A 27,092-nucleotide genomic window follows, 5' to 3' on the forward strand; every position below is an offset into this window, starting at 1 on the left:
GGAGTGAGCCGCTGCCCGGGAGAAGAGGAGAGGAGGCGATTCTGTGACCACAAAGGGACTCCCGATAAACGGACAGATATGGACGTTTGTGCACAACACGGACGCTGTGCTCTGTTGTGAAGAGGACCGCGTCGTCCTGTCGGAAAGAGCCGGTATATGAAGAGTTAAGACTCGACATCCCAACTGTTTGTTTCAGCAGCTAGCAGGCTAGCTGGCTAGATACCTAGGAGCTGGGAATGGGAAGCCCGTGTGAATTTGCATGATAGAGATCTCCGTCGAGCTTTGAAGAAGCCGTGTTCGGTGTAGATACCGTCGGCGGTGATTTGAAGTGTCCGTCGGCCGCCTCTTAGGTAGCCGCAACTTTGAAGAATGATATCAACTGAGCGCTAAGCAATTCACTACTACAGACCCGGAGAAGAAAAAAGTCACCCAGGTTTGTTTCACAGCTTTTTTCCTTCTCTTTGCAGCCTGTGTCCAAACTGAACTTCAATGTAAATCGGCGCAATGTGGATTTAAAGAGTCGCTTTTACGCTATTCGTCGTCGCCTCGACTTGATTAGGCGGAAAAGCAAATTAAGGGATAAAAGCGCGAGGCGATAGCTGACACTTCACGCGCCGCGTCTGCTACCCTGAAATGATTAAATGCTTAGATAAAATACTAGACCGGTGTTTTTGTTAAAAACACTCTTATCAGATGCCCGCATCCGCTGAACGGTGACATGAAGTTTATCCTTACAGCGAACGAGGCTCGTGGTGTTGCCCTTTTTGTTCCAACTATCTTTGGCACATCAAAACGACCGTCTTCTTATCTCTACAGTAATTATATCTTTCATGAGGGAACACCAGTCACGTCCATCACAGGTGCCTAAACACAACTTTAATGTCGACTAGAAAGTGAGATATTTCACAACACTGCAATGGAGAGTCACCATGCACAGTCTCTGTGTACAGCCGGGCAGATGTGGAGGATATGATAGGTGAATGTGTGCTGTCCCCTAAACCTCTAAACGCATATTCCTTTGGCTGCAGAGCATGTTCAATGTCAGCAGTATTTATTTGCTTGAGGCATCATAAACATCTTTTCAGCAAAACATGCTTTTGCATTGCCTCCCATTTACTCGGCACTGTAGTTTCTGACTACTTAAAAACGATGTTCCTCAACAGGTCTCCCCTTGGCCAGCATGATTTGGATTGATTTGCAATGTGTTTGTCTTCCTTGTTGGCGTGCAGCAAGCAGCAAGTCGAGAAGCTGGCCGTCAGACAGAGAGGCCCAGGCGTGGTGAAAGCGTAATTTGCAGTAATAGCAATAACTGAGTTGAGATTTCTTGCAATTGTACTATGCTCTTTGCAAACCTCTGCCCTTGATTTCTTCAAGGGGAAAAATAGATTACTACTACAGTCATACGGTTTGGTCCAGAAACAGCTTATAATAAGTCCTAAGGAATTTCTCTTTGTAGTCTAATGAATAGAATGGGCTGCTTAGAATTAATTTTTCCATATCAGGAGACTAATTGAGGAGCCTTTCTGCAAGGTTAGTCGACAAGGGAACAATGAAAATAGACCAGTACACTTAAGACGTTCTGCTTGTGGCTGATTTGAATGTTTCCCAGCGCTCAGCGGGGGAATGTCTTGTAATTGTGGCCTAAAAGCTCCCACAGGAGCAGTATATTTTTGTTTTTGACCTCCAAACTCAACAAATCTTACTTGGATAAGCAACTTCTACAACAGATGGAGCTACGTTAAGAACGACCTTAGATTAAATAATAAATGTCTGTCAGGTAATCAACGCCCCCCCCCCCCCCCAAAAAAAAAAAAACACATTGCCCATTAGTCTAAACCGAAGCTTGTTTTGATAGCTTGTTTTAATCAGTTCAAGTGCAGCTACACTTAGATGACACATTTGTTTTGCGATAGCATTAACATGAGATTTAAATATGCCAACTTTTCAAACTTGTGCTGAGTGATGCTGGCTTGTGAAAAAGGTGCAGCTGTTTGAATTAAACAAAACGAACATGTTATCAGTCGAAGAATCTGGAGCGAGTCTTCCCGGTTTAAGTGTGTCCTCCTGAACAGCTGCGGCAGTTTGACACAAAGCACATACCAGTGATGCTCTTATTAAAACCTCTTAGTATTTGGTTTGGGCCAGAGATGAATGGACTAATGTTAATGTGGGGATGCTGCTAATTGGTGCTTATATTCTGAGGACTCAATTTTCCATTAGGCATGCGAATGTTACGGTCATTTGTATCTATCCATCACTGTCTGCGTGTTTGCTGTACTGAGGCAATCCGGCTGCGGCTGAATGTTTTTGTGATCAAACATTATTGACTCTCCCAGTCGATAGCCTTGGCAACAGTAGTTCCTTTCTGCAGCTAGAGCGGCACATTGCAATGGAAGCCGGGGAAGAGAGGTCAGAGGAGGCTTTTTCTGAGCTTTGAGTAGGGCTTGGTGGTAATGCCCGCGGTCTCCGGGGGTGGACACGTTCATGTGTGCGTTTGTGTGTGCGTCCATTCAGAGATGGAGAACTGCTACTCTGTATTCAAGTGATCTCTTTCTATTCATTTCCATCACAAGAGCAATAACTCAGAGTTTCTCTCACCTTGCCGTCCATTAGCTATACATTGGTTATCTTTCCTCTCTCTATCTCTCAATTTTTTTCCAGCTCCTCCACTGTGTTTTAGTCCTTTTCACCACTTCCTCTCTGCACTCTCCTTTTGCGTTTCCTCTGGAATTAATCAAGCATGTTCATGTGTGGCTTGACTTCATTATATCATAATGAAGTTTAGCCTCAGGTGCAGTAAAGGAAATAGGTTAGCCCGAGAGTGGCCTTGCCCCCTTACGTTGCTCTCTGAGACCAGTTTTGCGCAATGAGCTACGGAAAAGATTATTCCAGAAGAAAATTTCCTTTTCAACTGGCTTTTTCTTATCTGGGTTATTCTGTCAAAAATCTAAGTTTAATAAAAGTGGAAATATTAGGAAATTCAGATGTCATCTTTCTCTGTCTCGACCTTTGTCATTCTGTTTTAAGCCAACATGGGGCCTATTGCTTTATCGTGCGCCTTTCCTGTCCCAGTAATGAGCCATTTTGCGGCTCTTAACATCTGCCAAACTTGGAACATTTTGAATGCGAGACTCATCTCCCATGCATGAGGAGTCAGGCATCCTTTGATTTGCCCTCTTTTCTTTGCCTCTCTTTCGAAGCGCTCACCGCAGTACTTTGTAGACCGAGTACGCTGAAAAACTTTCTTACCCCAGTTTTGGCAGAGGCTGTGTGTGATGAGAGGTAATTCGGTGCTTATTCTAAACAGGGTTTTCCTCTTGGTGTTGTGCATCCCTCATTCTCACACGGTGCAGAGGGAGCAGAGGCACCATGGGGGAGGAATGTGGGGGGGGGGCTAATTTAAAACACAAGTTTTCTGCGGGCACAGTGAGGTTTGTCCAAAAGAAAACACTGCTTTAAATTTCACTGCCCTTCTATTCAGTGGGTAACATCTGTTAGAATACAAAGCATCTGGCTGTAATTTAGAGGTTTAAGTGAACTTTACCCTTGTCAAAAACCTGAGTAGGCATCCTTGCTGTCGAACACTGTCTGTCTTCCTCTCTGCACATCCTGTTAAATAACTCTCAACCATGGGGTGGTATATAGCAATAGACAGTAAGGGAGTTAAATAAGTGTTTTTGCAGGTGTAAAATTCACAAGAGGCAGTTTAGGTAAGGTAATTACCAAGGAAAAAATATTGCTGTTTTAAACAACCGTGCTATCCTTCCAGTAAAGCTGAATGTTTTGGTCTTATTCACACTACTCTGTGTCTAGCAGTCGCAGCAGCAGGCTATAAAACTCTAATCTCCCAGCATTTCAATTCTTACACTGTCCTGCTTCATACTAAACAAAAGTGCTGGATCAAGGATAAGCCATCGCTGGCCAATTTCAGTGTCCACATTTTTAAGCATTTTAACACCTGGCTTGTCTCTCATTAACTCTCATTAACAGAATAAGAATACAGCATGTATCTTATCCTGTTGCTCCAGCAGTTAGTGCGGTCATTGACATAATCCAGGTAACACTCCATAGGTAATTTAGGCCTAACACTTTCTCTGGAGAGGAGGGAGAAGCTATGCATCATCCCCGCGTTAGCCACCAGCTCGTGCATGTCATTACTCGGCCTTGTTCGGGGTTTGTTCCGGCTCGCCCTGCGTCTCTGTCGCTTCCTTTAAAGGGTGAAGAAGTGGATGAGCGTCTCCTCGGACTGAGCTGACTGGGGTCGTGTTTTGTCCCCTTTGAGCCCTTTGCTGGTGCTAGTTAAATCTCATATCTGCTCCCGAGATCTTCATTATCCACATCTGTGCCGTGACTACCTGTGTCAAACGCTAAATGGTGCTTGAATCAATTTCTTATATAAGCAGGATATTCAGTTTTCCTCTCAAGCAATCAGATTTATCTTGCTCCATGTTGTAGAAGGCACGAGGCGGACATCCTTTTGACTCCGGTTGAAATTGCTAGTCACACAGATTAACCAATATATATGAATGTCTTGTTTTTTTTTCCCACTACAGACACTATTAAATTATTGTAAATTATCACGCTGAAGGAATTTTGTTAAATTCAGCTCAATGTGGACCTACAGTTCCTCAATTTTGCATGCCCCATGAAATGCTGTTTAAAACAAAATGTATGAAGAATTATCTTTTTGGACAGTTTTGCCTCTGAGATATCACAACTTAATGCGGACGTGAAGCGGCATAGTGTCCTCTAAATGACTCGTTTGTAAAGCCTAAAATTACCATTACCATTTTCATTGTGCTTCATTATAATGAAAAAATAAATAAAGAGATGCCGTCCCATGTCTTGGTAAATAGTGACACATTGCCATTAAGATTTACTGTAGCTATTTGGCTTAGTTAAATTGAGTTTAAAAATGATATAAGATTGCTGTTTAAAAGATGTAAAGTAAGTCTCTCACTGTCATTATCCCTGTCTTATCTATGGTACGCTGCTCTCGGTTGAGTCACATTGCTTGAGTTTTAGAAATGCTGCATGCCCCCCCCCCTCCAAAAAAAAAAAAGGTAGTGCAGCTGTCTGTTTGGATATGGTCTATTTTTACATTAGTGGTGTTGGCCTGATCTGCTCAAGGTATTTTCAGACAGAGGTGTGAGCTAAGAACTGGTGTATTCAGCTTCTTATCTGACACTCCACAGGCGCACATCTCTCACAACCGCTGCTCTCTTGGCTGCCTCCAGCCCCCGTGTCTTTCCAGATCTCAGCCACTTCGATCTGAAAGCAAAATGCAAGGAACCCATCGACATGCACACTAATCACACTAGTGTGCCTGCTCGTTAGCCATGCCCTCTCAAGTCGGCTGTCCTAATAGGCATGTCCTAATGAGTTCTAATTGAGGATGGCTAATTTGCATGGCCCAAGTCTTTGTCTTTCTTAAAGCGACTTATAAGACTTACGAGACTCATTGGTAGAAAGCTGATTGGGGGGTCTAGCATGGCTTCATCATGGGTAGACCATGGGCTTTATTCTGATACTGTAAGCCCAAATTGTTGTCTTTCTTCCATGCGCAATTCTTACCATTCCCCTCTCTGCTGACGTCTCCTAATAGAGGTATTCACAGATTCTCTCTCCCACCTCAACCACAGACGTTATTTTAGTGACACCAGCCATTTTCAAAGAAACAACTTCAAAGCATGATTAAAACGAAGCAGGGCAACTCTGATCAAAGGTTAAACTACGCACAGCGTGACTCTCTTCACAATGCAGTAAGATTCCTGCATTTGAAGTGAGAAGAAAAAAAAATCAAGGTTTCTGAGCTGAGTGTAACTGAGGTGTGCAGACGGCATGTTATTTTGCTGTGCATCGAAGGAAAAGTGACGGATACTTCTGTAGCTATGGAGGGAGGTCCTCTGAGGAATCATCCTCAGAGTGTAGCACATTTTATTTAGACTAGGAGAGGATGTTGCACATTTTCTCTTAATTTGATCACTGACACTTTATTTTCCCCTTTTCCATAGTTTTATTTATCTTTCCTATATCGGGGAGTATACAAAATGATTTCCCAAAGAGAACAATCTCAAACAGGCACAGGCAGGATTATTGCATTGGCTGTGGACCATCTCATTTCTGTTCAAGAAGTAATGAAATCTCTCAGATGACCCAAGCAATTTAAATTTGTGAGACAATTTCATATGCCAGATAAAGTGCTTCTTTGTTTTATAGGAGGTATAGTACATTTTGACTCAGGTGTTCAAGTTGCATGCCCAGCAGAAGAAAAATTAAATAAACCCCTTTCACTTGTTATTCATGACCAAAAGGGCCAATTTTAGTGTTATGAAATGCAGCTTTTTTATTTGCCCTGATGTAATGAGTTCTCCTCTCTCTTTCTTTGCTTGATTTCAGGCCTGCTGGCTCGAGGTTGCTCACAAACACCAAGAAGGGAGAACATGACTCACTGGCCTCTGCCAGAGACTGGCACGGGGCAGCTGTGCCAACCTCACCCCTGCCTGCCGCTTTAGAAGCTACCCCGCTGCACAATGACGGAGAGGCATTGAGGTTAGCCCCCAGACGATCGTCTCAATACCTCTCCTCCTCCCTATCCCCGAAGAACCCCCCTGCCCTGCCTCATCCCCATCATGCTGCGCTTCCTGCCTCTCAAACTTGGCCGCTTGTACCGCTGTCTGAAGCTCTTGCTGGTGGTGGGGTTGTTTGTCATCTTGTTGATGAACACCCACAACCTGTTCGCCTCCTTCCAGAAGAATGAGCTCACTGACAGACGCTTCATCAACCTCAACAAGTGTCCCGCCTGCTTTGGCACCAGCTGGTGCCGCAAATTCATGAACGGCCAGGTTTCCTTTGAGACGTGGGGTCGCCTACGATTCCTAGACGTTTTCAATGTCAAGAATGTTTACTTCGCCCAGTACGGAGAGCCCAGGGAGGGCACCCGCCGCGTGGTGCTCAAACGGCTCGGGTCCAACCAGGAGCTGGCCGAGATAGACCAGAAAATCTGTAAGAGGGCTACAGGCAGGCCACGCTGTGACCTCATCCAGGCAATGTACAAGACTGAATTTGCCCGGATCAACGGCGACGTGCGTCTGCTCACTCCAGAGGTGGTGGAGGGCTGGTCAGACCTGGTGCACTGCCCCTCTCAGAGGCTGCTGGACCGCGTGGTCCGCAGGTACGCTGAGACCAAAGACTCTGGCAGCTTCCTGCTTAAGAACCTGAAGGACACGGAGAGAATGCAGCTGCTCATGACTTTGGCATTCAACCCGGAACCGCTCGTATTACAGGTACCTTGTCTGTTTTAATTGTTTGTTTTTTTCAAAGGAAAGGAGCTGTTCAGCAACCTGTGTGTGGGTGTATGTGGGGGGGTGCTATTTGAGGCTTTTAAGGTTATTTTTTCCCTTTTTGTTCAGTGATTTTTGATTATTATTTTCCCTTGAAGAACATATTGCATCTTGATAAAGAGATGTCTGTCAGCTGATCTGTGGCACCAGGTGTTTTTCATAGTAGTTGATAAGCCACGGTTCCTGGATTACCTTTGCTACAAAGAGGATAAGAGCAAAGCCAGCCAGGGTGTTGGCCCACAAAGCCCCCAGTAAATTACAGGGTGGGAATCCTCCTTTTCCTTCCCTCTCCATAGATCTGAGACGAGCCATTACACCCTCCCTAAACTCGAGGCTACACGTCCGCTATCTGGAGCACGAATATTCCTCTGCTTAGAATAGAGACGGGTTTAAGAGCTGTGGCCTCCCAAAAGATGAGAGATTTTGGCTGGCGGCAATACTGCATATTTAACACTATATGTAGGCCAGGTTTGAATTATTCAAGGATGCATCTGTAAATGGTCGAAGTTGTTTTTAATTTTAATATACGTCCATGTCCACTGCATTCTCGTCATTTTTGAGACAGCACGTGGCGGGATCTCTTACACGGCTGCTAAGTGCTATCAGCATTAATCTTCTTGATCCTTCGCCACTTAACCAAAATAAAAGTTTTTGAGCAATAATTGTACATTAAAAAAAACAAGATTTTCTTGAAATTTTTTTTACAATTTAAAGCTGATAAAACCCCAAGACGCTGTTGTGATGAGACGGACAGAATGAACACTTTTTTTATGCAGTTAATGTAATAATGATTAATATTGTGATACAACAGTAGAAATCTTTTGACATTGAGTTAATAAACAGATGGTACAAATTCAAAATGGCAAACTTAATTTGACTTCAGGTTTTGAGTAAAATGGTGACCTATTTCTCTCATCCTGCATGTCAAAACCGCCACACTGTACATCATATTAGCACCATCTGCATCCTTCATGTCAGTGATTTACAAGTAGCCAGTCAATTTCAATTCCAACCTGGCATTGACTGTGTGTTGTGATGGGACAGAACAACAATAGTCATGGCCTGTGTAGACGTTCAATAATGCTGACCTCCAACCCCGCTCCCCACCTCCCGCTACACATAGGGCAGCACACCTCCAGGCATTTTGGAGGACAAAAGGCAAGATCAGCCTTTTACTCCGGTCAATCTATAAAATCTGATTAGCCATGTGTGGTCGCTTGCCCTCCCCCTTCCATCCGTTGTCCTCTTTTCTTTCTTATTACATCTTTCTTCTATCTGTGTCATCCTCCCCTATATTTTTTGTCCGCTCGTGTACGCTCCACAAACTCCAGGCCAGATAATTCCGTCAGTGTTTTTAATGCCATTATGCCCCAGTTCAGAGGCTCTTTGAATCACTCCCCCATCCTTATCTTTGCGCACAGCTACAGACATCACACACCAACACATCATGCATTGTCCACAGTTCCCTTTGCTCCCTGCTCCGTGTAGCCGTTGCATGTTTACAGACTCATGAATTGTTGATCCCATCCTGAACTTGTGACCTACGGGCATTAGAAAGAACTGTAGGGTCTGTGTGTGCACCGGGCCAGGGTAACAGATGGTGGGCACGGATTGTGTGGATGGATAATATACAAAGAAACATGCCAGACATCTCAGAGATTCACAGATCCTGAGTGCCTCAAGTGTTCGTCAGCATCACCGAACTCAAAAGATGAAGAGAAAATTTGCTGAGAGACCCTATACACAAGGTTGGGCAGCAGTAGACCATAAAGAATTAATGGCGTCTATAGAGATTGAACAGGAGACGTGCTGCACTGCAACACCTTGGTCTCCTTTTTTGCCAGAGGTTAGTGCTACTGCATTGGGGACTAGCTTTAACAAAAGGTAGAGGAATGTGAGTTTTACGACCAGTTATTTAATGAAACCTGATCCTTATTTCAACTATTTATCACTCTTGCCTTCTTGTCAGGCCTAAAGCGATGTTTCATTTTGCCTGGTTGTTGTTTAGCACCTCTTCAGTAAGTTGGAGAAGCCAGTATCACTCAGTGTATAATTTAAGTTTGCTATATTTAGTGTAAATGAGTCCCTACTGTCATTGCTTGCCAGTGTTGCGGTTTTGGGCTTTTTCCTCTATCTCTTTCCTTTGGCTTTGTACAGTTGGATAATGCCAATAACATTTCTGCTGTCTGCTCAGTGAGCTGCACTCTCTCCTAGAATGGCTTCTGTTTCCAGTCTTTTGAAGCCACAGGCAGTAAATCGGCCCGGTTTCACTATGAGAAAGCAGACCTTCTTTGTCAGTGGGAAACAATCTGCTGTGTTGTTTCGGGTCTGGCCAACAATGCATTTTCTGTGTGCTGTGCGGTACACAAGTGCACAGGCGTGCACACACACACACACACACACACACACGCACACACACCACCCCCACTCCTCTGTCACGTGGAAGACAATTTGGCTTTGGGGAATACATATTTTTGGAAGACAAAATGACGACAGCCAAACAAGAAAATCTTCATGCAATGAGAGGCACCTTATGCAACTTCATCTGTTTTCTCTCTTATTTCCTCTTAACCAATGCTGTTTTTTTTCTTATGGTTGCATAAATAAATTGGCCTGCAAAGGTTCCTCTGTTGCTGTGATAAATGTACTAGTGTCAAGGGGTTGCCCCTTTGCCAACCAGAGAAATTACATGATGCTGTTTAATTTCACCTCTTATTCGACAATAACTTGGTTTGCATGAAAAGCGAGTAATGAATTCTTCTCATTTCCCCAGCCAGAACCTTATTTGCCATCCTTGGCTTCTCTCCCTCGGCTAGATGACTCACTGATTCATCAGGTGATGGTTGTGTTTGATGGAGTACATCTGGGCCAACCTTAAATTAGTTCAATTTGGCCTAGTCCACCCTTCCAAATCATTAAGCCTGGTGAGCTAGCCAGAAGCATGTGACTGCTCTCGCACCCTTTTGGGTCCTCAGCCCTGTGTTGCTCAGTGAAGCTGAGAATGGGATGTGACAGGCCTCTGGGGTTAACTCAGTCATCTCTAGACTCAAATCCCAGACACCCCTCTCCCTCTTTCTTTTACCATCCCTCCCCACCTTCCACAGATCCACGTCCTCATTCAGCACCCCGCCCTCACCTGACACAGAGACACACTCGTCAGAACGCATGATCCTCTCACGCAACACTGTCTGTTTTTTCGCCGAACGCAGACGCCTGACACTGATACTAAATCGCAGAAGAGAGAGATTAGATGGATGACCTTATCTCCTCTTCCTCCGAAGATTTTTGACGGCTGCATTTTAACACAAATGTGAAAGTAAACATTCACACGGCTTTGTGCAAACACTCTGGCAGCTTGTTTGAATTTTTTTAAAATGGGGGGGGCGGGTGCTTCTTTGGTATGCTGTTGATTTAATGAGTCTCTGTATAATCCATTACGATGCTCATCCACTTTGGGAAACTAAGCCAGAGTAAATGGTATAAATTCATGGGTTTTCCTGGCACAAGGTGAGGCAAAGGTGCTACCTCATTGTGACCTACTATACCTTCATAAATTGTTGTGCCTACACCAGCAAACTGCATAATTAAAGAAAAGACACTGATCTGCTGTTTCAAACCAAACGATGAAGAGGCTAGAGAAACAATAATTGTTAAAAAGAAATTCTTGTAACATACCACTTTAACTGAAACATTTTGAACACAAAAGCAATTATTTTTAGAGTGTGCTGCATAAAATATGCATTGGAAAGCCAGTCAAAATAGGAACACCTTTTGAAATCGAATGTATCGCAATAAATTAAATGGAGGTTAATATTTTTGGGACTGTGTTTGCGGCTATACCTGTACTTTGTGATAGTGTTGGATTGCCAAGAAATATTTTGTCAGCCAATTACAGTGTTCAAATGCCAGAAAAACAAAAACTAAGATAGATGGAGTGGCTACACAACTTATACAATAATACATTTTAAAAGAAACACACTTTTTTTTTGCCTACATGGTAATGTTTTGGCAAAGGATGCATTCAATTTGAGCCTTTTACATTGTCTGTGCAGGAAAACCTGCGATCTTATGGCCTGGGTTTCTAGGTCATGCCTTTTTACAAAGAGGATCAAAGCCTGTTTTGTTTTTAGTTTTATTTATTTCTTTTCATTTAATCACAGACACTGCATGCTATCCCGGCTTAAGTGAGAGCTTTCTGTCTCTAAGGCCGGCTCAGTGGCTGAGGTCCACCGGTAAATAGTATTTAAGTTGCTAGTCTGTGATTAGAACCTTTGTTTTGGGGTCTGGGGGATTGTGACGCTCTTAGCACATAAGAGAAGAGGCTGTGTACGCCGCTTAACCCTGCTTCAAGTGCTCCCAAACCCCCTTTCATTATTCTTATAGGCCTTTGTGTACAGACTGAATCCTGTTAGGATAAGACAGGGAGTTATCTGGGCCCGACTCCCCTCTTTTGGCTGCCCTCGCTGGATGGAGGCCCTGGTGGAAAGGGGAGAAGAGAAAGAGGAGAGGAGCGGAGGGTTTGTGTGAGCGAGTGTGTGTTGTACAAGCCAGAGCCTTGTGGTGTTTTCCCCCATTTGAATGAGCCAGACTGCTTGTGTTACCATAATCCTTTCTCTCTTTCTCCCTCTCTCCAACACACACACACACACACACATGCATGACAGCTGTGTTTGGTTAGGTAAATGCCTGTGGCTGAACACCCCTCCACCCGACTCATCCCTCCCACCAGCTCCTTTTTTAGATCCCCCCCTTCCCCCCAGCTTCCTACTGTTACATCCTGCTTCCCGACCCACCTTATTCCCAGCTCCTGTAGATGCAGCTCCACAATGCTGGAGTGTCTTAACCCCATTCACAACTCTCCCTGGGCCCCTTAAGACGGCCAATATGGATTGCAACGAGTGGGTCTTTACTGTGCCGTGTCCCCCTGGAGAGTCCAGGGCCTAATGTTAGAGCAAGAATATGCTTTTTAGCCCATCAGCTTGCCTGCAGTAATAAAATGTCCACTGCATTAAAAGCATCACACACCTAGTTCCTGTCAAGAAAATATGAGAGGTCGGGGATGTACTGTAGCATCCTCAAGTTCCGAGCATTTGCACCCTTTCAATTGACAAAACAACTTTGTTTAATGAAATGCCCCACTGGTAGTGTAGATGTTAAGGCAAGTGGCCATAGGCTTTTTACGATAGTTGAAGTCTTTTCTGGAATGTGAGATATTTAATTGCTCCTTGTAAGGGAAATCCTCTGTGTCTTTGCCTTCTTCTGCAGAGAGGTTAAAATGCAGGGTCAATGACAGTAGTCTTCCTACACTCAACGCCACCCGGCTGCCCGCGAGATAATTGGCGCCTGCTCTGAAATACACAACCCTTGATGTGGGCCTCAGACCCACAGCCCTCAACTCTCAGGTCTCAGGCCAAGCTTCACTCGGGTTCCTCCCCAGCTGTGTGGGCGGCAATACCACCTAGACTGAGTCAACAGCACTGCCGATGACTTAATACATTCCTCGTCTTCCAGTAGAGGGGATTTATTAGGTGGCTCTGTGCGTCGTGGCTCAGGTTCACGTCAGCAAAAGGTTTCAGCTATCAGCTAGTAGTGGAGTGTGTGCTAGCAAGCCCCAGCTGCACTGTCCTGTGCTCTCATTCCTCATCCAGCTCTCATTCTCTCTACAGAGCAGAGGCCTGCAGAACTCAGACCTAGTTAACCCATTTCTATCAGTGCTCTGTGGCGCTCACTGAATCAAGTGCACACTCCTTCCTTCTGTGCTGCACAAGCCGACTGTACATGGTCTTACTCGGTCTGTCTACCGAACCTCGTAGTGTTTATTTCTCATCTGAGTTGGGTTTTTTGACCTCTTACTTTCTTATTGGCTATGACTTTTCCATACATGAGCACACACACACACACACACACACACACACACACACACACACACACACACACACACACACGTACACACGTACACTCACACCCAGCAGTCTTTCTGGTTTCAGTCGTCTTCATTCACTGATTTTCCTGTTTCCCAAGACTGCTGCCTGCTCTATACACTGTGACTTTGCACTCTTTGAGCTGCATGTCTGGTAAAGACAGAGGCAGGCCCTATTCTAAATTCAGATACATACGCTTAACAGTCTCCCTGCACTTCTTTCTCCTTTACAGACAGACGCACACTCTCTCCTTAGCTTGGTCCTCTGACTAGGCGTTTCCTGGCTTCCATGTCTGGAACAGGCAGCATCACCGCCTGTATTGCAGGTTTTGGTGGTGGAACAAAGAGAGATGGGGGGGTTAGCAGGAGAAGCAGTAGCAGCAGGAGACAAGAGCAAAAGAGAAGAAAGGGATAGCGCCATGTGTGCCAGGATGAGGAGTTAGCGCAGGCTCCCCTGTGGGGCCTGAGCTCGTGCTGCGGGCCGACTGACTGGATTTTAAACTTAAATGGCCAGCAAAATGCCAGACGGGGCTCGCCACACATCCTCCAGACACATAAGGTCAACGGGAGAGCTGCATGCGAAAAGCGAAAAGTCCAGCTTGGCAGCCTCAGCCTTGCAGAGCAGATGTGACTCCATCTTAACACTAAGCCCCTTTAAACAGGCTGACTAATAATGTTCATTGTGCGACATCATGTTTGAATTTCAATTTAGAAATTTTTTCTTCTAAAATTATTCTTTTTTTTTTTTTTTTATGCTGTTGTCTGACTGAACGCATCCGCCCGCCACGCTTCCTGAGGTTTACCTTTTGATCCCCGGACTGCTGACGAGTCCTGTCCCAACTTGTTTGCTATGAAGCGATGGAGTTTTGTTGAGGACAGAAAATGTTGAGAATTTACACCACACCCTGTTTAAGGATTTAACAAGCTGCACACATGAAACACTTCTGTGGCAAACTACTAATTTCCTTTTTGCTGTAAGTAGTTGTGGTTGCAGGATGAAGGCAAGTGGTTCTTTTTAAATCTTGCATTCATATACACAGCTCTGTGTGTTCACTGTATTTGCGCGTGTGTGCGTCTGTGTGCGTATATGTGTGTTTGATTGACCAGTGTTCTTTGCAGGCCAGCCAAGGCAATATCTTGGGAGCCGCTCATGTTTACTTGGCCCCTGAATAGAGGTTGTTATCAGCCCTGGTCACGTTGCATGTTCTCATTCACACGCACTTGGATAGGCTACAGTTTCGCATAAACACTCGCACACATGCACACGCACACACAAAGGGCTTCTTTCGAACTCCCTCACACACACGCCCACGCCCTCCCCCGAGTGGCTCAGTAGAAGGGCATGCCTTTGTCAGCAGATGTCAGGACGCAGGTGTGTGTTCCTGTGCCTCTCGCTCCATTCGTTTCATCCTCTTCTCCAGAGGCTGCCCATTTGTCTGTGGCCCTGTTTCATTTCAGCCCATTCCAGTCTCCCCCCAAGAGGACGCCAGCGTGTCTGTTGTATTACAGGGAGGGGAGTGGAAAACACAGCCCCCCAGCCCCAGTCAATGCTACTGTAGTGCACCTGCACAACCTTTAAGATTAGATTAGTCAGACTTGGGCCTAGAAGTCACTGTGAGGTTGTCTTTAATGAGATGATTCTGTTTTGCTCTGTTTTCCACCCTTGTTTTCATTGTCTCCTGAGCCAGGCTCATTATTTCTTTAACACTGCAAAAAAGAAATTTGTACATAAAATAAGAACATTTGGCAACAAGTTCCATAAGTTAAAGGTTTTGTTAAGCAGGACATAAAAGGATTTTATCCAATGACAGAAACAAGAAGTGATCAGACCTTTTAAAGCAGTAAAAGTTGCTGGGATGTGTCATTGGCAGTTCTGCACCCTCAGCAGTTTTTCAATAGCATAACATTATTGGGAGGTGACTGGTAAAATTCACTACCTGTGCAGTACACACACGCACAAGCACACACACATACAGTACTTCCCATTTCTGCTCAGAGATAGTGCGGTGGATGTAACATTAGGCTGGGCTTTCCAATTTATTTCGCCCACACCCCCTGAACGCCTCATTGCAGACTTTAATGACTTCTGCAGAGTAACCATTTAAAGAGCGCTAAGGGAGAATGATTGGTGGGACACATGGAGTATTTATCAACCTCTGCAATAGGTGAATCCAAAGCTCAGGTGTCCACTTCCGTGTGCCTGCCTAACTGTTCAGTAGTTCTCCCCTTTAGACTTATTGCATATGAAACTTAAATACTGGAAGCTCATAAATATAGCAGCTAGGTATGAGTTGTCAAGATGCGGCGCAATGAGCCTGTCAGTGAGAGAAGTGAATGAGCGACATCTATGTTAAGAACAGTGGACGAGGGCCGGACAGACAAGAAGGCGCTCTCGTAACAGTCGTTGACAGTGTCTGAAAGTAGCCTCCGGGCATTCATCCTTCTCCTCCCTCCCATCAGCCATCCCCCCATCTGCCGTCGCTTTACTTTTGCTCCCATTCAGGCTGCAACCTGACAACAAAGAGAGAGATGTGTTTAGCAGGCAGGTCTTTGCTGGTGTATTCCTCCTGTCCACTGGAGCGGAGAAGTGAAAGACACTCTGTTTGTCTCTTCTGTTTGCTGTCTCCATCGTATCCCCCCACAACCATCCCTTCCTTGCATCTATCCATCTGCCCTGCAGGGGTGAGAGAGGAAGGATGGCATTTTACAAAGCAGGTGTAGCTGTATCATTGGGCATGCTAAGTTTTAACAACAGAGCCGCTTAGACTTACAGCAACATAAAGCGACCTGAGGTCTGAATCTGGGTCAAAGGGAAGCAGGCCTAATAGGGATGTACCACCAACTGATCCAGCTTCAACCTAATCTGTCTATACTAACCAGAAATTAGAAAGCCATTTTAGATATTTAGCTTGTTCAGTCTCTAATCCCAAAATCTCTTATGTAGGATTGCCTGATGGCAAGCAACATCTCAGTAGTCTGGGATTGTCTCATTTCCAGCCAGTGCTCAGTATTTGCAGTGGAGTTTGGAGTGCAGTCAACCCACCACTATGCTTTGTTTCTTAGTGTCCGCTGGAAGATTTCACTTTGAGACTTTTCTTCCTCAGATACCTCTTTCTGTCAGGTTTGCTCTATCAGAAAATGTAGAGGAAGGCTATTAAGCCAAGAGTTTCGGGGGGAAGTTAGGGTGAATCATTGCCAAGTCTGACAGGCACAGACAGACAGACAGGCTGCTGGAAGCCAGTAGTGCTTCCTGGACAGACTTTTGTCTGGCCCACAATTGATTGGGTCACCTCAGGGAAATGGGCTTGGCCAAGACTGCATTGCATGCAACTCATCATTGTCCTCCCCTCTTGGTGGTGGAGCTTTCTTAAAACTGATGGGAATAAGAGATACGCTTAAGGTATAGATTTACACCCCTAAAACACACTGCGCTAGACTGTGAAATTTGCAGAAAGTTAGGATTCATAACTTTGGTTGTGAGTCAAAACATTCTGCATCAAGATCTTGATTTTTCATCCTCAAGATTATTACAAAGTCAAGGATAGGGATCGGAATTGCTAAAATTTTATTGGTACCAGTGCTATTATTGATTCTCCTTATTGATTCCCGATCAGTTTTAGTCAAGTGATAGCTGTAGCAACAGTCTGCCTGTTATCATCTGAAATGGATGAAATGAGAGAATATTTGTACAGCATTCGTTTTCATTGAGTTTTTGTTAGTCAAAGAGAAGATCTGCTGAGCCTGCCTGCACTGCACTAGTGTTGTTAGAAAAGAAAGATGCTTCAGCTCATTGCTGGCATTACATGAAATTAGCATTTTACAGACATTGCAACCAGCAGTGTTGTCTTTGTGAAATGAAGCCACGCTTTGGACCATCTCTTCCTCTCCGTCATGGCTCCCTTTGTTTCACGTTTGATGTCATTGTGATATCAACAGCCAGAAAAACATCCTGTCATAGAAGAAAGGAATTGATAAGCTTGGAGGCTTATCAGATTCTGATGGATTGGACCATTTGGAAGCAGTTCTCAACAGTTCCAGTTCTTGTTTGCCATCCCTAGTCAAGGACCTTGTGCCAGGCATCCTCAGCCTTTACGTATAATTGCACTCAGCTTGCTGCATGTTGCATTAAAGTATAGGTGGGATCGGTATGTTTTGGCCTTCAGCAAACTTTGTGGCCTAGTGAAGGAATATATTAAAGGAGCTTAAGAGCAGCATAGATTGAGGAGTGTCTTGAGATAGAAATGTGTCAACACTAGTCAATAGTGTGCTAGAGAACTTGCAAATCGCTGCACAGCCGTCCATTTGCCGAGCCATAGTTTCTTTGTCACATGCACCCCCCTCTGTGCCATAGTCTCAATGTGGCAGGGGTCCAGCTGTTGTCTTTGAGATACAGTAGCTGTGCATGTGTGTGGGTGGGGGTCGGGTTAAAATGTATGTTTTTAAATAATTTGTATTTTGCATTAAATTTTAAACAGAGTCAGGGCAGCCATGCATGTTTAACATCCCCTCTCTCGACACAAGCTAGTGATGTACTGAATTACCACAATTGTAACATGAAACGCAACAGTCACAGTAGTTCACACTTTACCTGCAGTGACATGATGTGTTCCTTGCCATATCTCCGATGCAATTGGGTTTCAGAGGGGGAGGGCTGCTGAGGCTCCTGTGAAACATGAGCACTCCTGATCCTCTGTGTGGCAGCTACCTGCCCGAACCAGCAGCCCAGGAGAGATTTGTTACAGAGGAATTGTGGGCTATCATTAAGCTAACATATGGCTGGGTGCTTAGTGTAAAAGATGGAGGCCTATGGCAGGGCTTTTTTTATTGTAAAAGATGGGAGCTTATCACTTCTGGCAAAACTCATGTGGGCTGCAAAAATTTCATTCTATTATTTTCCATTAATTTGTCCACCCGTTGTGACAGCCTGTGGCAATGAAATGGACCAGGAGAAAAGAAACTGATGTAGGGAAAGTGTGAGACTTCAGAGCTCATTGACAGTAAAGAGATGTGGAGAATCCAGTCCCTTAGCAGTCCGGCACGTTTGCAAAATGCAGCTGCTTCACGCCCATTTAAGTTGTCTGTATGTGCGTGTTTGCGTGTGTCTTTGCCCGTGCAGATGCAACCACTTGACTTTGCATGATTACAACTGACGTCTGGTTTAGTTTGACCCCTTAAAAAAAGTTGAGTAAACCTTAAGAGAGATCAGGGTATTGTGCCGCAGCAGTGGTACCACTTTCTGCTAGTGGTATTACTGTGTTATTATTAATCAGTTTTAACCTGTAATACACAGCAATTTCTTGTCAGCATGCCCAAACGGCATTAACTCGGTCAGCCAACATCATGCAGCAGTTTAAATCGCCCCACTGCTGCCTCACAACACATAAGGCTTCCCTGCTAACTGCTGCTACCACAAATCACCTCCTATCAGTTCTCTGGAAGCACTGAGTATAGCAGCATACACCAGCTCATAGCTGTAGGGCTTTAACACAAACTGGCTCTCTTCTTTTATTAAATTTAATCCATTATACCCAGTGCTGGCTCCATTTCATGTGATCCTTTGGCAGATTTTCAACCATTGTGCTTAGAATTGTGTATCAAAAATTACCCAAGTCTGCACATGGCAACTTTGTGTTTGACATCTGGGTTTTTCGTTTTACTTTTATTTCTCCTTTTTGAGTAACTGATTTCTGTGCAAGTTAAACAAATGTTTTCTGACAAGAAGTGAAAGTTCTTGAGATTTATGTGTTAGCCCCTGCTTTTCAAAGCCACCGGGGGTATTTCTGTCTTTCTTTCAGCTAACTCCACATGATACAACCTGACTTATTTTATTTATGTTTTTAAATCAACATTTTCTGTTCTCATCTGCTTCTCTTTCACAGAGCTTTCCGTCAGACGAAGGGTGGCCATTCGCCAAGTACCTGGGAGCGTGTGGGCGCGTGGTAGCTGTCAACTACGTGGGCGAGGAGCTGTGGAGCTTCTACAACGCACCCTGGGAGAAGAGGGTAGACTTGGCGCGTCAGCTGATGGACATCGCTGAGCAGCTCACCAACAACGACTTTGAGTTTGCCCTGTACCTGCTCGATGTCAGCTTTGATAACTTTGCAGTCGGCCCGCGCGACGGAAAGGTCATCGTTGTTGACGCCGAGAATGTTCTCGTGGCAGACAAAAGGCTGATCAAGCAGAGTGAGTGCAACATTACCTGTACACATATTGTGTTTGTGAGCGCGAGTAATACCTAGTACACAGTATTCCCCCAGTTGCCGTGACAGTTCCTCTTTGTTTGGAAACATGCGTCACATCTGTAAGCATTACCACCTTTAAAGCTACATGCAACCCCGATTCCAAAAAGTTGGGACACTGTGCAAAATGGAAATAAAAGAATGTGATAATTTGCTAACCCTTTTTGAAAATTGCTCAATTGAAAACAGTACAAAGGCGATATATTTAATGCTTGACCTCATCAGCTTCATTGATTTTTGTAAATATCTGCTTATTCTGAATTTGATGCAGCAACATGTTTCAAACAAGTTGGGACAGGAGCAACTAAAGACTGGGAAAGTTGTGGAATGCTCCAAAAACACCTGTTTGGAACATTCCTCAGGTAAACAGGTTGATTGGTAACAGGTGATAGTATCATGATTGGGTATGAAAGGGGCATCCTGGAAAGGCTCAGTCGCTCACAAACGACGATGGAGCGAGGTTCAACACTTTGTGAACACGACTGTATAAAGGATATTCCCTTATGGCCTCAGGAACACTTGGTAATTTTGTTGTCAGTAAGCACAGATTGTAAATGATTTTATATTTTACACAGAGTTCAGACTTTTTTGGATTCAAGGTTGTAAGAAGAAAAACACTTCATTTGCACAAGATAGTACCTATATAAACACTTACCATTAACTGCTACCTCACACTCAAATTGTGAAGCGGTGGTTGGTGGTTTTATAATTGTGCAAAAAGTGATAATTATCCATTAATTTTATTCATAACATGTCTGAGGTTCTTCCTCCTCTCAGTTCCTCTAACAGTTAATCATAGACATACTCAAAAAAAAAGCTGGAGTGTGACTCACACACTGACCACAGCTTGGATTCTGTCGAAAACACTCCACTTTATATCAGAGCTGTAAGTGGCAACTGTAGCTTATGAGGCAGTGATGAAGGTTCGAGGAAAGGTCTCGAGGGACAGACGACTGTGGGCAAATCTGCACATGCTCCAAGCCCTCCTTTCTTCTAACAATACGCTCCTCCAGCATCCCTCCTGCCTCCGACACGCTCGTCCCCATCAAAGCAAAGATCTTTTTGATAATAAGCCATCTCTGCTGCCCTAGTTTTTTTTTTCCCCCTCTCAGAATAAACCTCATAACAAGGGGAGAGAGAGCTATACATCACACACTTGGCGTGGCAGGTTCCTGCCCCTCCGTCCCCCTTCCTAGGGCTACTTCAAAGAGAGGGACGACCACCCAGTCAGGCTCTTATATTTGTCCCTTCCTGCAGAAATCCTATTAAAGTGATAAACTGTTGTGTCGCTAGGTGTTGAGGTTCCACCATTGTGCCCTGTGAGAGATATGAACTATTGTCTGCGTGAGTGTGTGTGTGTGTGTGTGCCAAAGGGAGTGTGTTGTATGTACATAGTTGGAGGGGCAGTATTGTGATAGATTTATTCTCAGATAAAGTGCCGCTTTGCCAAATTACAACATCTGACACCAGAAAACCGCAAATAGATGTACAACACGTCATGGTACTCCAACACGCCTAGCTTTTCCCCTCAAGTTTGGGCTATCTGTGTGATTGTGTTTGCACCATGCCTAAAGGGGTGTGTATTCACCTTGTTGCCAATAGCTACAGTGTTCCATCCTGTCACAGTAGCTCTTTGCAAGTCTCAAACCACAAACCCAGGTCGAGACTTCCTTTGTCTGGCCGACACATTCAGAGCTCGACAACTCAAGCTGCTTACCCTGGCTGTTCACAGTTTAAGCCTCAAGAATGTTTACAAGCTTCTTGTATGTTTGTGTGTTGGATCTGTTTATGTGCGAATGTGTGTACCAAGTGCCAGGAGATGCAGCATGAGGAAGAGGGATGACGGAGGTAATGAGTATTACCAGGTCACGGCCATGTGTCGGACAGCAGAAGGAAATAAGCGCAGTAACCTCCTAAGGCTCTGCAGGCAGAGAATCCAATCCCCACAATTAGAGCCTGAGATTGAAAGAGAGTTGAAGTGTGCGGCGCAAATCTCATCAGTATAAACTGAGGCCAATTGATTTGCAAATCAAACACACAGACAAGGCACGCGTGGCCCCACCCTCTCGCTCATGGCATCCATATTGATGCGATGGGTTTCGGCAGGGTAAAAACGCGCGCCGCGTTCAAGTTGTGCCGTGTGTTTGCACAGTCCAGTGGTGCGAAAGAAACCATTCCCCATCATTGAGTTTATAGAGTTTGAGGATGGTTTCACCCCCAGTGGTTTTTGGAAACACACGCTGTATAATGTAACACACACTTCACTCACTCTCATTCTCTTCTCTCCCGACACGGTCGCTCGCCGGCTTACACAAACACACACCGTTGCAAGAGCACTTGAAGCAGTCGCACACACACATACGGTCTCTCTCTGGCTTTCTCTCACATTCAATAATGCACACTAACACAGGCATGCATTGTTAAAACCTGCTCGTACTCTTGAATGCCACTAGTAAGGCCACACTAACAAGCATTTCAGGCCCAATGTCCCCGCTCAGTGTAGCCCATGGGAAGGCCGGGGAGTGAGGTGAATGTATACAAGTCCGACCCGAGCTCCTTAACATGGAAGGTACCGGACGCGCAGGAGATGAGAGAGGCTCGGCGGCGCGCCCTCGTCCGCGGCTCTCCCACTCATTTGAATTGGAGATGAGTTTGTTTGCTTTGGAAATGTTCGAGCTTTGTTACACTCAGGCCTGCAGTGAGAGTGGAACAGAGGAGATTTTGGCGCAAGTAAATAGACCTCAGACTTGTTTTAGCCTTTTAGTTGAGTCTCAAAGTCCCTTTCTTTTTCTCCGCTCATCTTCGTCCTTGAGTGTGAACCTTCTCCTCCCTTCCTGTTCTTTTTAGTGTGTGTGTGTGTGTGTGTGTGTGCGTGTGTGTGTGTGTCCACCAGTGTGAGTGAACAAGTATAGGACACTCTCCTGATGCCATCTGTCAATCAGCGCTGAGGTGTGATGCATGGCCAGCTCTGAAACATTAATTGCTTTCAACTCACCTTGCTGCCTGTGCACTCGCATCTGTGTGTGTGTGTGTGTGTGTGTGTGTGCCCTCGCTCATGGCACGCATACACAGGTAGATCCATCTTCATCACCCACCCTGATTGAGGTTGATGTGCCCCTCCTCTCCGGGGGGTGGGGGGGCACAGGAGCCCCTTGCTAACAGGGCAGCGCTGGATGTTTGATTGAGTTGTTCTGATGAGCCAGAGGAGAAGTGCATTACAACCGATGATACACTGATTATGTGTTTGCATCCTCTGGGTCCATCCCCACCCCCTCTCCCACCCCTCCCAACAATGTTATTGATCTGCTTTTTAATGCACAAACCAATAGCTCTCTCATCATTCCAGGTTATTTTCTTGGCTCGTCTACCAGCACAATCCTCTAAAGAGAAAAAGCAACATGAAATGAGCTGGAGAAAGAACTTTATTTGCTCGATAAATCTGAAAAGTGGTTCGTTTCTGTCAAATTAAATGGTAGATGAGTTGTTTGGCTGTGTGCTTTGAAAAAGAATTTCCTGTTAGTGCCCGTGGGATGTCAAAAGTGGCACCTCGGCCCTGTCAGCTTCTGGCCAAGTTCATTTCTTAGGTAATGATTTTCAGCCTTTGAAAAATGGTTATTCTTCATGATCAGACGCAGCCAAACAGTTGGTTGAAATCAGTTATGCAACACTTTTGCCAAGTTTGCTGTTGCACATCTTCTCTTGGTGAAAAGAAAAATGCTGTCACTATGCAGCAGTAGGAGCCATCTAAAATATCAAGTGCAGGCTGCTAGGAACTCATAAGCATTGTGCAAAATCTGTATAAATGCATGTTTGGTTTTGATCAGACAAGGTTTGCGAGACTGACACATCCTGACCTTATTACATATTCACCTCACGAAGGCCATAAGAAACAAGCTTATGACCCAATAAATGCTTTTATGTATTGTGAAATGAATATTGTGCTGGCTCTATTAATATTACTATTTTTTTATGACCAGTATGTTTTTATTGCGATTGTCATTTAACTGTCCCTCTGTCTCCCCGCAGACAAGCCAGAAAACTACGACGTGTGGTATGAGAGCCGTTTTGAGGAGTGTGACAGGGAGGCCTGCCTGTCTTTCTCGAAGGACTCCCTTTGCTCCAGGGTCACCGTGGACCACAACTACTATGCCGTGTGCCAGAACCTGCTGTCACGGTACGCTACGTGGCGGGGAACCACTGGAGGCCTCCTCCACGACCCCCCCGCCCACATAGCCAAAGATGGACAACTCGAGACCCTGTTGGACGAGTGCACCAACCCCAAAAAGCGCTACGGCCGCTTCCAGGCGGCCAAGGAACTGCGCGAATACCTCACGCAGCTAGCTGCCGCTTCCTCCTCCGCAACGGCCAGGTAATGAATGGAGTCAGCGTTAGCCTGACGCACTGACAGACTGGATCCTATACTCTTTATCTCCAGACTCTTGAGATCCTGGTTCTTGTACATGATGTCATTCGCTCCCCTTTTGTGCACCGGAGCTGGAAGGTGTTATAGGTCTTGCATCAGGAAGTGTAAGAATCAAACTTCAAAGCAGATTTGTTAAAGCTCTGGCTTTTACCTGACTTTGCTCCTGTGTGAAAGAGGAGTGTGGCGCTAAGAGATTCTGGTTAGAACCAGGATAGAGAGGGGATAGAGATAACCTCTCCTCTCCCTGGGTGGGCTGCCATCCTCGGGGGTGGGGAGGCGAGAAAGGGCTCTGGTAAACGCATCCCTCACTGGACCCCAGGCTAACGCAAACCAGAGCATCCAAGCAAGAAGAGCAGCAACATCATCGCACATCCCTGACCACATCCATCCTCCCGTCCACGCCTCGATCCATCAGAACTGTTGTGTTTCATGACATCGAATCTTAACACCTGTTTCATTTTGGCCCCAGGAACTCTTTTTGTTTTTGTTTTTTTAATGGTTTGTTGTTTTTCAGGGCTGAATTTAAGTTGAATGGTGCGTTTACATTTTTGCTGTGCCATGGCTCCTGTTTTTTCCCCCTCTGTATTGGGCTGCAAGGAAGGCGAGGGTAGCATGAATCTCCTGCTGTCAGGCAGGCCAAGCTGGAGTAGGTAGAGAGGAGGCGCAGGGGGTTGGGGCTTTGGTTGTCATGCAGGAGAAAAGGAAAACCCTTGTCAGCTATATAAGTCTAATTTCCTGCTACTCCAATCAATCGCTTGATTTCCAGGTTCCAGAATTGTGGCAATCATGTTCTTTTTTTCTAAGTGTGTGTTTTTTTTGGTTTTTTTTTTTCCTTTTGATCGGAAAAAGAGAGAGTATGACAGCTGCACATAGGAAGAGGAAGGGTATAATTGGACAGTGGTGGTCCCTTGATGCAGATGTGCCTATACCAAAGAGGCTATACGTAATATTAAGAACCCTGAGCAGTGCAGAGTGACGGCACCTTTCCCTCCAGTTGTTCCCTACTAGAGCTGCCCAAAGGAACTGTAATGTGTACACAATCTGGTATGAGCTGGCAGGCCTGCATACTGATTTCTTTTGCTCCCCAATAAGAAGCTAATCCCGAGGTATGCAAGTCAAAGATTGGGCGTACCCCCCCCCCCCCCCCCCCCCCCCCCACACACACACACACACACACGCACACGCACAATTGATAAAGGAAGACAGACTGATATAGCATAGACATGTTTTCTCCAACAAGGTAAAAAAAAATCTTGACTAAATGAAAGTGGGGAATGAAATGATTCTTAAGAGGAGCAGAAACACAATAAAGCAGCGTAGTAGTGGCCTGCAGTGCCAAATTCCCTTTAAATGTCTGTAATTGATATATGAATCCCATTGTCCAACTTCTCCCACTAGTGTTGAGTGCAGTAAGCTCTATCAAGTAAATGTTAAAAAAGGGAATGAAGATAACCCTAAATTACTTCCTTCTTCTGGCTTCTGACCTGCACTTTTAAATTTTGTTCTGTTGAATATTTAAACACTCAGCACCACTTAGAGGTTGGGCTGATTTTACACTCGGCGGACCAACGAATTAAAGCATAGTAGCAAATATAGGCTCATTTGGTGATGGATTATAAGAGTTCTTACACAAACTTTAAAAGATAAAAAGAAATCCCCGTTTTGGCTCCATATGTTTTGGAGGTCGTCTGTCTTGATATTGTGAATCGGACGCTGAGTGCCCAGTGGAGTGTCGTGTAGCACGGTCAGTAATCAAGTAAATATGAGCCACTCCATCTGCAGGGAAACTAGAAAGCACAGCAGTTGCTTTTTAGCCTCCCGCAAGACCGGGGGAGCTGACGTGAGCCTTGTCCGTCAGGAAAAGCAATAAAGAGAAGTTTGGTGAATGGGTTTCTGGTTTTGAACTCCCTCCTCCCCTCCCTCTTTGTTGTGTCAGATATATTTCTGTTTCCCCTGTCTGGAGGATGTTGAACCTGGAGGGATTTGTACGTGCGTAACTAACTGTTCTCTTTTGTACTGTAATTTTTCTTTTGAGTATTATATCAGCATTGTCTGATTTTTCCTGTGCCTTTCATTCAAAAGTTGTATTTACAACTTTTAGTGGGTTTAAATATTAAAATAAAAGAAGATATATATATATATATATAGATATATTCACTTCCGCTGTGTGTGGACTCTTCTTGACTCTGCCTCAATCTTCTTTTCATTATTTCCCATGTAAGTTACAGGCGATTTGGCCCGAGTTCATATTGCCTTTAAAATTTGATTCACTCTGGCGCAGCTGGATGTCAGTGTTTGCCAATTCCGATCCCTTTTTTTCCTCATTCCTCCTCCTCGGTTTTGATCTTCCTTATCTTCATCTTTCCTCTAATTTGGAGCCTAGCCCGTCTTCCCTTTGCTGTGCTCTCCACTCAGCAAGGATGCGAGTCCGTCTCTTTCATCCATATATGGGGAGATCGTTTTTTTTTTTTTCAACAGAATTTTGGGTGAAATTTGACATAAGATTGCGTTTTTAAAAGCCTAACGTTCAGAGGGGCTTCTATAAACACAAGACAAACTGCATTGAATGCTCACACACGTGCAAAAACACTCACATACTTTAACAAAATGCTTTATTTTTTAACTCTTCATGCTTGCTCTGTGTGTGTGTGTGTGTGTGTGTGTGTGTGTGTGTGTGTGTGTGTGTGTGTGTGTGTGTGTGTGTGTGTGTGTGTGTGTGTGTGTGTGTGTGTGTGTGTGTGTGTGTGTGTGTGTGTGTGTGTGTGTGTGTGTGTGTGTGTGTGTGTGTGTGTGTGTGTGTGTGTGTGTGTGTGTGTGTGTGTGTGGTCTTTGCTATCTCAATAGCTCTTCTGGCTTTGTCTATCTTGAGCCAGCTCATGCTTGTTGCATCAAACCCCATAGTGGAACAAAGTAGGGCTCAAGCAAGAACCAAAATTAGAAGCTACGTGATTGACAAACTCTTTTTCTTCTCTGTCTCCATGGCCATTTCTCCACCTCTCCCCTTCTCCTTCTCCTCTGTAATTGTACTTCTCTTTGACACACCCGCTGGTTTGTGCGGAGAGTTGATGTCACACTCATTGTGGTGGAGTGCTGTTTAGCCCTCTGCGCCGTAGCTGCACATGGCCCGGCTGACGAATGGCTCCGGGGTCGGCTGGATATAAGAAAAC

The 27,092-nt window shown here is 44.9% G+C and overlaps 1 protein-coding gene across 1 annotated transcript; it reads left to right on the top strand.

The window, feature by feature from the left end:
• Positions 1-26,054, top strand: dipk2ab (divergent protein kinase domain 2Ab). The gene is made up of 4 exons (XM_041961423.1): positions 1-433; positions 6,400-7,286; positions 19,143-19,446; positions 23,529-26,054. Exons 2-4 carry the CDS (start codon positions 6,633-6,635, stop codon positions 23,873-23,875), a joined length of 1,305 nt encoding a protein of 434 aa, XP_041817357.1. The 5' UTR covers positions 1-433; positions 6,400-6,632; the 3' UTR covers positions 23,876-26,054.
• Positions 26,055-27,092: the final 1,038 nt, after the last annotated feature.

The sequence above is a fragment of the Chelmon rostratus genome, chromosome 20 (genome assembly GCF_017976325.1).
Source record: "Chelmon rostratus isolate fCheRos1 chromosome 20, fCheRos1.pri, whole genome shotgun sequence".
Lineage (NCBI taxonomy): Eukaryota > Metazoa > Chordata > Actinopteri > Chaetodontiformes > Chaetodontidae > Chelmon > Chelmon rostratus.